Below are 13,148 nucleotides of genomic sequence, written 5' to 3' on the forward strand. Positions count from 1 at the left end.
CTACTGAGAGATGGCCATCAGTTGATTTTGGTTCAGAGTCATATATATATATTTCTATGAATATATGTAAATATACGCGTGTACTTATAAAAACGGGATTATAGCATTACTACTGTTTGGTAAGTTTGAATCTTATAAATATGTAATATTTTGAACTTAAAGATCATTTACAATAAAAATGTATTGTCAATTGCTAGATTGAAATTACAATAATTATAGCTAATATGTATTGTATGATTAGAATGAGTTAAGCAATACTCCCAACAATGCTTTGAGATAAAATATTTTCTCCATTTTATAAAAATGGAGACTGAGGCGTTGATGAAATAAACCCAAGGTCACATAGTGAGTTTGGGATTTGAATCTAAACTAACTCCCAAGCTCATGCTCTTTTTTTTTTTTTTGTGAGGAAGATCGGCCCTGAGCTAACATCTGCCAATCGTCCTCTTTTTGCTGAGGGAGACTGGCCCTGGGCTAACATCCGTGCCCATCTTCCTCCACTTTATATGGGACGCTGCCACAGCATGGCCTGACAGTGCGTCAGTGCGCGCTGGGGATCAGAACCGGCGAACCCCGGGCCGCTGCAGCGGAGCACGCGCACTTAACCGCTTGCGCCACCAGGCTGGCCCCCATGCTCTTTTAATCATTATGCTATTCTGCCCTCCAAAGGTGAAAGAATCAGGTGACTTCTTTAATTTACATTTTATTTATGTAGCATAAACCTGCAATAATGGGCTGTCAGTTTAAATCTGTGAATGTGCTCCTGGATTGACTAGAGAAGGTCAGTCTGCTAAATGAGTAATTTCTTTTGAAAGTATTCTTATGAGGTTCATATTATAGCAACAGTTTAGATTGGGAGCAAGTGAGTTTGCTTCTGCTTCTTATGTCCTTTCATTATTCTTTATCCCATCTGCCTTCCTTTGAGTGAGCACAATTTAGACCTTATATCCTAAGCATTCTCTTTTAAGAAACCATAGGCATTTCTATGACCTAATTTATGTAATGGATACGTTACAAATACAAAAACTTAAAGCAACTAGTGATCAACTAATTAAAAATCTCTCCTTTCCGCCAGCAGAGGCCACTGTATGGTAAAGCATGATGGTAGAAGGAAAGTAAATTGTACAAGATTACCTGATTAATATATTGGGAGGAGGGATTATAATATAGGATATTGTGCTTACTAGCTGTTTTTAAAAAGTTATTTTTTAAAACAGTATTATTGAGGTATAATTTACATACCATAAAATCCACCCATTATAAGTGTACATGATTTTTAGTAAATTTATAGTTGTACAACCATCACTTACAATCCAGTTTGAGAACATTTGCATCACCCTAAAAAATTCTCTTATGTTTCTTTGCAGTGGGTCCCCATTCTTACTCCCCAGCCAGCCCAACACTAATTTACTTTCTATTTCTATAGATTTATGGTTTCTGGACATTTCATATAAATGAAATCAAACGGTATATAGTCTTTTGTATCTGGCTTCTTTCACTTAGCATAAGGCTTTTGAGATGCATCCATCCATGTTGTAGCATGTATCAGTAATTCTGTTCCTTTTTATTGCTGAATAGTATTCCATTGTTATGGATATACCACATATTTATCCACTCACCTGCTGGTGGACATTTGGATTGTTTCAAGTTTTTGCCTATTATGAATAATGCTGCTGAGAATATTCTCATACATATATTATGTGGATGTATATTTTCATTTCTCTCGGGTAGATTCCTAAGAGGGAATTGCTGGGTCATTTGGTAAGTTGATATATAACTTTTTAAGAAACTACCCAACTGTTTGCTGAAGTGGCTGCACCAATTTTATATTCTCATCAGCAATGTGTGAAGGTTCCCAGTTTCTCCAAATCCTCACCAACATTTATTAGTGTCTTTTTTTTTATAGCTTTATTGAGGTACAGTTGACAAATAAAAACTGTATATATTTAAGGTAAACAACGTGATGATTGATAGATGTATACATTGTGAAATCACTACAATCAAGCTAATTAACACATCCATCACCTCATATAGTTACCTTTTGTGTGTGTGTGGTGAGAACACTTAAGATCTACTCTCAGCAAATTTCAAATATACAGTATAGTATTATTAACTATATTTACCATGCTGTACATTAGGTCCTCAGAACTGATTCATCTTATAACTGAAAGTTTGTATCTTTTGACCAACCTCTCCTTATTTTTTTTATAATTTTTATTTATTTATTTTTCCCCCAAAGCCCCAGTAGATAGTTGTACGTCATAGTTGCACATCCTTCTAGTTGCTGTATGTGGGACGCGGCCTCAGCATGGCCGGAGAAGCGGCGCGTCGGTGCACACCCGGGATCCGAACCCTGGCCGACAGCATCGGAGCGCGTGCACTTAACCACCAAGCCACGGGGCCGGCCCTCAAGTTTCATTCTTGATGTAGCATGTATCAGTACATGCTGTCAGTACTTCATTCTCTTTTTTTAAAAAGTGGAGATGAAATGCACATAACATACAATTAACCATTTTAAAGATTTTATTTATTTATTTATTTATTTTCCCCCCAAAGCCCCAGTAGATAGTTGTATGTCATAGCTGCACATCCTTCTAGTTGCTGTATGTGGGACGCGGCCTCAGCATGGCTGGAGAAGCGGTGCGTCGGCGCACACCCGGGATCCGAACCCGGGCCGCCAGCATCGGAGTGCACGCACTTAACCGCTAAGCCACTGGGCCGGCCCAACCATTTTAAAGTATGCAATTCAGTGGCATTTAATTTAGTGCATTCACAAGGCTATGCACTATCACTTCGCTTTAGTTTCAAAACTTTTTCATCACCCCAAAAGAATGCCTCACATCATTTAAATAACACTCTGCATTCCAGCCTCCCCCATCCCCTGGCAACCGATAATATGCTTTCTCTCTCTATATATAGATTTGCCTTTTCTGGATAGTTCATATAAATGGAATCATACAATATCTGACCTTTTGTGTGTGATTCTTTTCACATTCTTTAGCATGTTTTCAAGGTTCATCCAATTTGTAGCATGGATCAATACTTCGTTTCTTTTTATGACTGAATAATATTCCATCATATGGATATACCATAATTAGTTTGTTTACCTGTTGACAGACATTTGGGTTGTTTCCACTGTTTGGCTGTTATGAATAATGCTGCTCTAAACATTCGTGTCTAAGTTTCTAATGTAGATATATGTTTTCATTTCTCTTGTATGGCTAGGTCATATGGTAATCTATGTTTAACTCTTTAAAGAGCTGCCAAACTGTTTTCCACAGCAGCTGCACCATTTACATTCCTACTAGCAATATATGAGGGTTTCTATTTCTCTGTATCCTTGCCCTCACCAACACTTTTTTTTTTATGGCAATCGTAGTGGGTGTGAAGTGATATCTTATTGTGGTTTTGATATGCATTCCCCTAATAACTAATGGTGTTGAGCATTTTTTCATGTGCTTATTGGTCGTATGTGTATCTTCCTTGAAGAAATGTCTATTCAAGTCCTTTGCCCATTTTAATTGGGTTGTTTGTCTTTTTTTAAATTGAGTTTTAGGAATTCTTGATATATTCTAGATATAAAGAAGATATCCCTTATCAAGTATATTGTTTGAAATTATGTTCTCCCATTTTTTGTGGGTTGTCTTTTCATGATGATATATTTTGAAACACAAAAATTTTTAATTTTGATGAAGTCCAATTTATCTGTTTTTTCTTTTGTTGCTTGTGCTTTTGGTGTCATATCTAAGAATCCTTTGCCAAACCCAAGTTTTGAAGATTTACTCTTGTGTTTTCTTCTAAGAGTTTTTAGTTTAAGCTCTTACATTTAGGCCTCCAACCCATTTTGAGTTAATAGTTGTATATAGTGTGAGGTAAGGGTGCACCTTCATTTGTTTGCATGTGGATATCCAGTTGTCCTAGCATCATTTGTTGAATAGACTATTCTTTCCCCATTGAATGGTCTTGGCAACCTTGTTTAAGATCAGTTGACCACAGATGTCTGGATTTAGTTAAACCCATGAATATATGGGTAAAGTTAAACATAGAATTACCGTATGACCCAGCATTTACACTCTTAGACAAATACTCAAAAGAATTGAAAACAGATACTCAAACAAATACATGTATGTGCATGTTCATGGCAGCACTATTTACAATAGCCAAAAAGTGGAAACAACCCAGATGTCCATCAACAGATGAATGGATAAACAAATTATGGTGTGTGTCTATATATATATAATGAAATATTATTCAGTTATAAAAAGAAATGAAGTACTAATTCATAGTACAACATAGATGAACCTTAAAAACATGCTAAGTTAAAGAAGCCAGACACAAAAGATCACATATTGTATGAATCTGTTTATAGGAAAAAATAGAATAGGTGAATCCATAGAGACAGAAAGCTGATTGGTGGTTTCTAGGGCCTAGAGGGAGGGGGAACTGCTAATGCATAATGGATACAGAGTTTCCTTTTGAGGTGAGGGAGGTGGTGGTTACGCAACATCGCGACCGTACTTAAATGCTACTGAATTGTTCATTTTAAAATGGTTAATTTTTGGCATGTGACTTTCACCTACGTGTTCTTTGGCCTTACCCCCTCCTGCTCCCCCAGAGGTAATCTCCTTCAAGTCTTTTTGGTATTTCTTTCAATATTTAACTCCACATTTTTCATTGTTATCACATTTCTCAATGTTATATTTATACTTATTTTCTTTAGATTCACTAATCTAAAGACTGATAGGTGAGATATAAGTTCTCTTATAGCACCTTTCCCATCCTCCCAATATAGTTATTTCACCATTTTTGCTTAAATTAATACTCTATGTTTAAATAATTATGATTCTGGTGTAGTTCGCTGCTGAGTCAAATAGTATACTATTAGTATGTTTCCTCTCAGAGAGAACCTTTATTTTTCCTGGACCTGAATAATTGCCCTGTTTTCTCCCCCATTAGAATAGGTATAAAGAAACTAAACAAATTCTTTCTGTACTTTTCTCACAGCCTCTTGATACAATTCTATACTGGGCCAAATGTGTCAGATTACCTGTCAGTCTTCTGTTTTTCCTGGAGCCCTTTGTCTTCTTGTTACAATCTAAACAGGTAGCTCATTAAGCCTGCTTCACAGCTGTGATCCTAGAAATTTCTTTAACTCTTTCCTGCATTGAATCTCCTATTTCCTTTAGCCCATGTCTTCTTTCTTGGTTTACATCCTCATTTTGGTGGCACGTGTTCTCTAGTAGCATCATGAGAAAGGATACATAAGAGGTAACTTTTGTGAGTATCTAAAACTACTTCTATTCTATTCTAAAACTTCTGATTATTTGGCTGGGTAGAGATTTCTGGGTTGAAATTCATTTTCTCTCAGAATTTTGAAGGCATTGCTCCATCTTCTAAGATTACCATTGAGAATTTGATACTATTCTTATTCTTAATCTTTTGTATCCACCCCTCCCCTTTCTGAAAGCTTTGGAATCAAAATGATCTCTTTCTCTGTAGTGTTCTGAAATTTCACAATGAGACAAGGTGCTGTGGTCTTTTTTTCTTTCATTTTCCTAGATACTTGATGAACCCCTTGGGAATATATCTTACATTATTTCTTTGATAGCTCTCTCAGTTCTCACTTTCTGGAGAAAACATTAGATCTCTGATTTAATCATCTTACTTTTTTTTTTTTTTTAATTTATTTAATGTGTGTGTGAGGAATATCAGCCCTGAGCTAACATCCATGCCAATCCTCCTCTTTTTGCTGAGGAAGACTGGTCCTGGGCTAACATCCGTGCCCATCTTCCTCCACGTTACATGGGACGCTGCCACAGCATGGCCTGACAAGGCGGTGTGTCGGTGCGCGCCCAGGATCCAAACCGGGGCTGCCAGCAGCAGAGTACACGCACTTAACCACTACGCCACAGAGCCAGCCCCTAATCATCTTACTTTTTAGGAGATTGATTGACCTTCTTATTCTTTCCTTTCTATTACTTTTCTTTTTTTATAGTAAGGAGAGACTTTATTTAAAAAGATTATTCTGTGTGTGGGCAGGGGGGAGGTGTGGCTGGAAAGAGGCTTTTGCAACAGTGGGAGGGAGACTGTTGCAATAGACAAGACTGCTATGACCAGATCTGCAAGTGTCTCCTTTCTATTGTATTTTATATTTTAATATTATCTATCAAATTGTTAATTTCCAAGAGCTCACTCTTGTTTTCTCTTTGTTTCTTTCTTCTTCTCTTACTTTGCCTTCTTCCTTCTCACTCTACCCTATTCCATTCCTTCTACTGCTTTTCCGCCTTCCTCTCAGTCCTTTCCTTCCCCACCCCTGTTCATCCCCCTCCTCTTTCCTGGGCTTATCCTCTTCCTGCTTTTTCCTCCAGCATCCTGATCTTTTTTTAATTAGTAGTAGTAGTAATTACTTTATTATTATTATTATTTAATTATTTTATTGAGGTCATAGTGGTTTATAACATTGTGAAATTTCACGTGTACATTATTATTTATCAGTATTCTGTATAGACTGCATCATGCTCACCACCGATAACCTAACTTTTATGCATCACCATATATATGTGCCCTTTTACCCCTTTCGCCCACTCTCCCATCCCCTTCTCTTCTGGTAACCACTAATCTGTTCTCTTTCTCCATGCGTTTGTTTATCTTCCACATGTGAGTGAAAGCATGCAGTGTTTGTCTTTCTCTGTCTGGCTTATTTTGCTTAACATAATACCCCAAGGTCCATCCATGTTGTTGTAAATGGGACGATTTTGTCTTTTTTTATGGCTGAGTCACATTCCATGGTATATATATACCTCATCTTCTTTATCCATTCATCAGTTGATGGGCACTTGGATTGCTTCCACATCTTGGCTATAGTGAATAATGCTGCAATGAACATAGGGGTGCATAAGTCTCTCTGAATTGTTGATTTCAAGTTTTTTGGATAAATACCCAGTAGTGGGATAGCTGGATCGTATGGTATTTCTATTTTTAATTTTTTGAGAAATTTCCATACTGTTTTCCATAGTGGCCCAGCATCCTGTTCTTGATACCTTATTGTTAGAGCTTCTCTTATCAATGAGGACATGAATTATGGAATTTTTTATTTGTTCTTCATTTACTTTGTTTCTGTTTTCTTCTGTGCCTGCATTCTCTGTTTCTTCCAAATTGCCTTTATCTGTTTTTGTGTTTTGTGTTTGTTGTCTCCGTTTGATATATCTTTAGAGGCAAGGCTCTTATAAAGCTGATTGGAAGCTGTGTATGCATGAATGGGGCTTGTGGACTAGTGGGTTTCACTGTAGAGTGACAGAGCAGGGAGCCAGTTTTTTGGCTGAAGGGCACCCAAATATCAGTTTCTAAGTTTTTGGAGGGGCTGTTCTGTTCCTCTAAAGAATAAAGATCTTCCATGTAAGTCAAAATTATCACTTAATCTATTATTTGTAAATTTAGGTATTTTAACATCACTTTTCCTTGGAATAGTGCACAGCTCAGTTTATTCATTAAAATAAAAGAATTGGACTTGATCCTTTCTATCCGTAACCAGTCTATAATGCTTTGCTACAACTCCCATATAGAATTTAAAGGTGTTTAGTATCTCAATATATATACATTAACTCACACATTTTTTTCCTACAGAGAGCCAGGTGAAGGTTTACTAATGCACCAGACACATATAGTGCCTTCTGGAGATAAGACTTATATATAAATTGGCATAATATAGCTCAGAAAACTATAAATGAGAATCAAACACATCTGGCTTTGAATTGTAGCACTGTCATATACAAGCTGTGTGACCTTGGGAAAGTCAAAATCCACTCTGAGCCTGTTTCCTCATTAATTCCACTGTCTGCCAGACCCTGTACTAGCATTGGAATGAGAGTAGCAAATAAAAAGTTTCCTCCCTTGGAGCCTCTATTTATTATATGTCATTATTAGCTACAATTCTGTTTTAATGCTCACATTTTATATCCTGGCATTTCTGTGGTTAAAATAGTGGTAACACATACTTTTGTGTCCATACACTATACTTTTAAGGATCATTTCTTAAGAATATGATATGCATTTACGCCATTTGATTTTTTGAGTCTGAACTTGAAATGTTAAAAGTTTAATGAACTATAATAGGTTGGAAAATTAACTAAAATAGATAGTTTGTTTACCACAATTGATTTGAGGGTCATGTATCCTTCAGTGTACTGTAACTAGTATATAAATGTTGCATCTTCAGCTTTTTGCTATAATATTTTGCTGATTGTTGTTTTTACATTCTCTCTCATGTTATAAAATATTGTTAACATCTAAGTCTAGGAATTGAGATTCCCAAGATACTGATAAAAAAATGCTGTCATATAAATTTCTGTGCTTCACAGGTTTTGGAACTCAAGGAGATTCTTTTTATAATGGATGTTCTTGAAGCGGTATATCCCTAAGGGCACTAATGGATGCTTTTCCCTCTCGTTTTCTCAATTTAGGGAAACTAAAACCAACAATGGCATTCATGTCAGGAAAATTGAAGATTAAAGGAAACATGGCCCTTGCAATCAAATTGGAGAAGCTAATGAATCAGATGAATGCCAAGCTGTGAAGGAAAAGAGAAAAAAAAATATGTCGACCTCTAAGCTCAAAAAAAGTAAAAGGGCTCAACAGTTAAAATCTAATGTTTGTTTTCTTCCCTATTGTATTATAAGGATATGCATGTTTGTTCCGGAAAAAATAGAATTTATGTATCTATAAGACTTGAAATTCTAATTAAAACAGCTAGTTATAAGGTTCATTAAGTGGAATTCTAAGACATTCTGTTTTTAGTATTTTGTAAGTTTTGCCCTCTCAGCCCTATAAATCATTCACCATCTTCTTCTAGGACAAGTATTTTGAGCAATCGATCAGAGTCAAGCAGTAAACTTAGCTCTTTTCAAAGCTTCTTGGGGCTGGCCCCATGGCCTAGTGGTTGGGTTTGGCGTGCTCTGCTTAGGCGGCCCAGGTTCACAGGTTCAGATCCCGGGCACAGACCTACACCACTCGTTAGCCATGCTGTGGTGGCAACCCACATAAAAAATAGAGGAAGACTGGCATAGATGTTAGCTCAGGGCTAATATTCCTCAGCAAAAAACAAAAAAAAAGAAGAAGAAGAAGAAGGAAAGGCTTCTTTCCATGTAAAATGAGGCTAGTTGGTTTTAAAAGTTTTAGTTTTGGATTGTATACTAATGAAAATCTTAATGATATTTTAAATTTTTATATACTTATTTTAAAGAAGATCTTCTACAATGCATTTTCACAGGAATCACATAATAAACTACTTAATAAATACTATTTATAAAGACTAATGAAACAAAAAGAGTTTTTCATTTTGTTAACTATCTTTCCAGGTGCAAGTTATCTATAGGAAAATATTAATGTAATTCAACTAATTGCAGTATGTATCCTATTTTAAAGTATGTTAAAACGTCCTAAAATAAAATTATAACCAGGGGCCCTCCAGGACCCGTTCAATTGACCCCATCTCTTATCAACAGAGTGACTAAGAATTGCCTTTCAGAAAATCTGCAAAGTTACTAGCCAGGGCATGTGCAAAAGAAGAAATCGTGACCTGAAACAACCTCAGAACCAAAGATCCTCCTTCCCACGGAATCCAAGGACGGGGACATGACTGGAACTTGAAAGTCAGACTCTTATCAGAAGCAAGGGGTCCCTCAGTGAGGAAGATCTGGTGTTAAAATTCCTTGCCCACTTCATCAAGAATGTTTAGAACCCCATCATAAATGTTTAGAACCTCATCATAAATGTTTAGAACCCTGTCATAAATGTTTAAAACCTTACTATAAATATTTGAAGCCCACCAATCAAAACCTGTCCCACCAGCGTTTCTGCATGCCAGCTTGTTCTCCCTGACCTCTTAAATTTTGCCCCAAATCTTGAATTGGAGAGATAGATCTGATGGCACATGCCCCCTGTCTCCCTGCAGGTCAATCTCACAGAATAAAAGCTGATTTCTCCCCCAAAGGCTGATGCCATAATTAATTGGCTTGTTTATGTGCATTGGGCAGAGAACCCAATTTTGTGCGGTAACAAAATAATTTCTCCTCAGAAGTATGCACTGGGTCACAGTGTTTTGAAATGAGAACATTAGAATAGATGGTTGTTACGAGCTTAATTGATTGCCACCTGAATTCATATCTTGAAGTCCTAACCTCCGATATCTCAGAATGTGACTGTATTTGGAGATAAATCCTTTAAAGGGATGATTAAGTTAAAATGAGGCTTTTAGGGTGGGCCCTAATCCACTGTGGCTGGTGTCCATATAAGAAGAGGAACTTTGGACACAAAAGAGAGACTAGGAACGCACACAGAAGAAAGACTACGTGATGACACTGTGAGAAGGTAGTTATGAGCAAGTCAAGGGGAAAGGCCTCAGAAGAAACCAAATCTACTGATACCTTGATCTTAGACTTCTAGTCTCCAGAATTATAAGAAATTTCTGTTGGTTTAGCCACCCAGTCTGTGGGATTTTGTTATGGCAGCCCCAGCAAACTAATACAATGGTTTGTTTTTCTTTTTTTTAAAAGCTAGAATTCAAAAAGAAAAAAGCCGTTACTTTTAATTTTAATCAGTTAAAAATCCTTGCTTGGTGTAATTCTTTTATTTCTTATCTTCCGGAACTCTCTAATATTATTGTGCTATTAAGCAACTTAGCTGATTCTGACATTGCGTGGAATCATAATGTTAGGGGTATTTAATGTATATTTTACAAATGAGGAAACAGGATCAGAGATGGGAAACTAGCCCAAGGCCAAAATTCACAAGCCCTATCCAACAAAAACCTTCCAGTACATTTGCCTTGAATAGAACTTGAAGACCTCACCTCCCTCTCCAGGAAGCCCAAATAGATTGACTTTGGGGTGGTAGCCTTACAACTCCTTTGGCATCTCCCAGTCATTTCTAGCTGGGAGATCCTGGTCAGATGTTGCCAGCAGGCTCCTCTTCTACTAAAGTTTTCTAAAGACTTCTCCGTTTTCTTGGCATTCTCCAAATAATCTGAAAGCTTTGGGAAAATAAAAAGTAGAAAATATTGTGAGGCAGGGGCCGGCTCCGTGGCTTAGTGGTTGGGTGCACTCGCTCTGATACTGGTGGTCCGGGTTGGGATCCCGGGCACGCACCGATGCACCGCTTGTCCGGCCATGCTGAGGCCGCGTCCCACATACAGCAACTAGAAGGATGTGCAACTATGACACACAACTATCTACTGGGGCTTTGGGGAGAAAAAGGGAAAAAGAGGAGGAGGATTGGCAATAGATGTTAGCTCTGGGCTGGACTTCTTCAGCAAAAAGAGGAGGATTGGCATGGATGTTAGCTCAGGGCTGATCTTCCTCACACACACAGAAAAATATTGTGAGGCAGGAATTCTGGGTGCTGGTCACTAAACATGAACTTGCTAACTGAAAGGCTTTAGGATACTGGAAGAAACTCTTTCCACAGGGCCCTGGTTTTCACATCAGTAATTGAGGGAATTGGATGAGGTCATCTGCAGCCCCTCTGTGCTCATTATCACCAAGTACTGAGCAGTCTGTATTATTCTGTCAGAAATAAAGGGGACCATTCCTACATTCCTGAAACCTCCTCTCTTGCCACATCCCTCAGCTGCCTTAATGAATTCACTTGTTTCCTTTTCCTGGATCTTGCCCATTAACTGCACTGAAGCTGTAGATCCTCCCAAAAGTTCTGAATGGCCATTTTGTGTGTTGTCCAATAGCCAATTGAGCCCTGTTTCTGAAACAGAATGGTGTGGAGGGAAATCACGCCACTGGACTTTTTAGTGATTGAGTGAAATTATTTAGATAGTATTTTTAAGATGGTTTGTTGCTAGTAATCTGATATTTAAACAAATCCTCTTATAGTGCTTCTTAAATAATCCTCTTAAGTAGAAGAAAAAAGTCGTCTTTTTCTACCAAAAGTTCTCAGCTGGGGCCCTGTAAATTAGAATAACAAAGATAGATTAACAAGAGAAAAACAAAGAGAAGTTTATTAACGTGTGCATTGCACATGTACATGGGAGCATTCAGACATGAGTTAACTCAAAGGGTGGTTAGAACTTGAGCTTATGTAACATCTGAACAAAAGAACAATACATTTTTAGAGTAGTAACAAGACAAAAGAAAAGGACTTTCAATTTCTAAGGGTGGCAAATTGTTCAAAGGAAAATATATGGATTGTTTCCTGAGAGTAAGTTTAGTTTTGTAAGAAACCACCATACACCCGAAATTTATACAATGTTATAAACCAATGTTACTGCAATAAACAGAACATTAAAAACAAAAAACAAAAAACCACCAAACTCTCTTCCAAAGTGGCTGTACCATTTTGCATTCCCGTCAGCAATGAATGAGTGTTCCTGTTGCTCTACATCCGCACCAGCATTTGGTATTGTCAGTGTTGTGGATTTTGGCCATTCTAACAGGTGCACAGGGGCCAGCCCGGTGGTGCAGCAGTTAAGTGCACGCGCTCCGCCTCGGCGGCCCAGGGTTTGTAAGTTCGGATCCCAGGTGTGCACCGAGGCACCACTTGTTGAGCAATGCTGTGGCGGCGTCCCATATAGAGTAGAGGAAGATGGGCATGGATGTTAGCTCAGGGCTAATCTTCCTCACACACACACAAAAAAGTTCTTTGTACATTTTGGGTCACAGTCCTTTATCAGATGTCTTGCAAATATTTTCTTCCCGTCTGTGACTTGTTTTCTCCTTCTCTTGACATTGTCTTTCACAGAGCAGAAGTTTTTCATTTTAATAAAGCTCAGCTTATCAATCATTTCTTCATAGATCATGCCTTTGGTGTTGTATCTAAAAAGTCATTGCCATACCCAAGGTCATCTAGGTTTTCTCCTATGTTATTTTCTGAGAGTTTTATATATATATATTTTTTTTGCTGAGGAAGATTCACCCTGAGCTAACATGTGTTGCCATTCTTCCTCTTTTTTTTTTTTTTTTGGGAGGAGATCAGCCCTGTGCTAACATCTGCCAATCCTCCTCTTTTTTTGCTGAGGAAGACTGGCCCTGGGCTAACATCCGTGCCCATCTTCCTCCACTTTATATGGGACGCTGCCACAGCATGGCTTGCCAAGCAGTGTGTCAGTGCGCACCCAGGATCCGAACCAGGAAACCCCGGGCTGC

At 37.8% G+C, this 13,148-nt stretch overlaps 2 protein-coding genes across 2 annotated transcripts in view; both read left to right on the forward strand.

The window, feature by feature from the left end:
• The window catches only part of HSDL2 (hydroxysteroid dehydrogenase like 2), a 64,249-nt gene extending 54,784 nt beyond the window's left edge, over positions 1 to 9,465 (forward strand). The window contains exon 11 of the mRNA XM_058523796.1: positions 8,460 to 9,465. Coding sequence (XP_058379779.1) covers positions 8,460 to 8,572 — 113 coding nt within the window. The 3' untranslated portion in view covers positions 8,573 to 9,465. The remainder of the gene's footprint in view (positions 1 to 8,459) is intronic.
• Positions 1 to 13,148, forward strand: part of KIAA1958 (KIAA1958 ortholog) — a 309,540-nt gene that overhangs the window by 136,517 nt on the left and 159,875 nt on the right. The gene's annotated exons all lie outside the window — the stretch shown is intronic.

Source organism: Diceros bicornis, chromosome 28, assembly GCF_020826845.1.
Source record: "Diceros bicornis minor isolate mBicDic1 chromosome 28, mDicBic1.mat.cur, whole genome shotgun sequence".
NCBI classification, from domain to species: domain Eukaryota; kingdom Metazoa; phylum Chordata; class Mammalia; order Perissodactyla; family Rhinocerotidae; genus Diceros; species Diceros bicornis.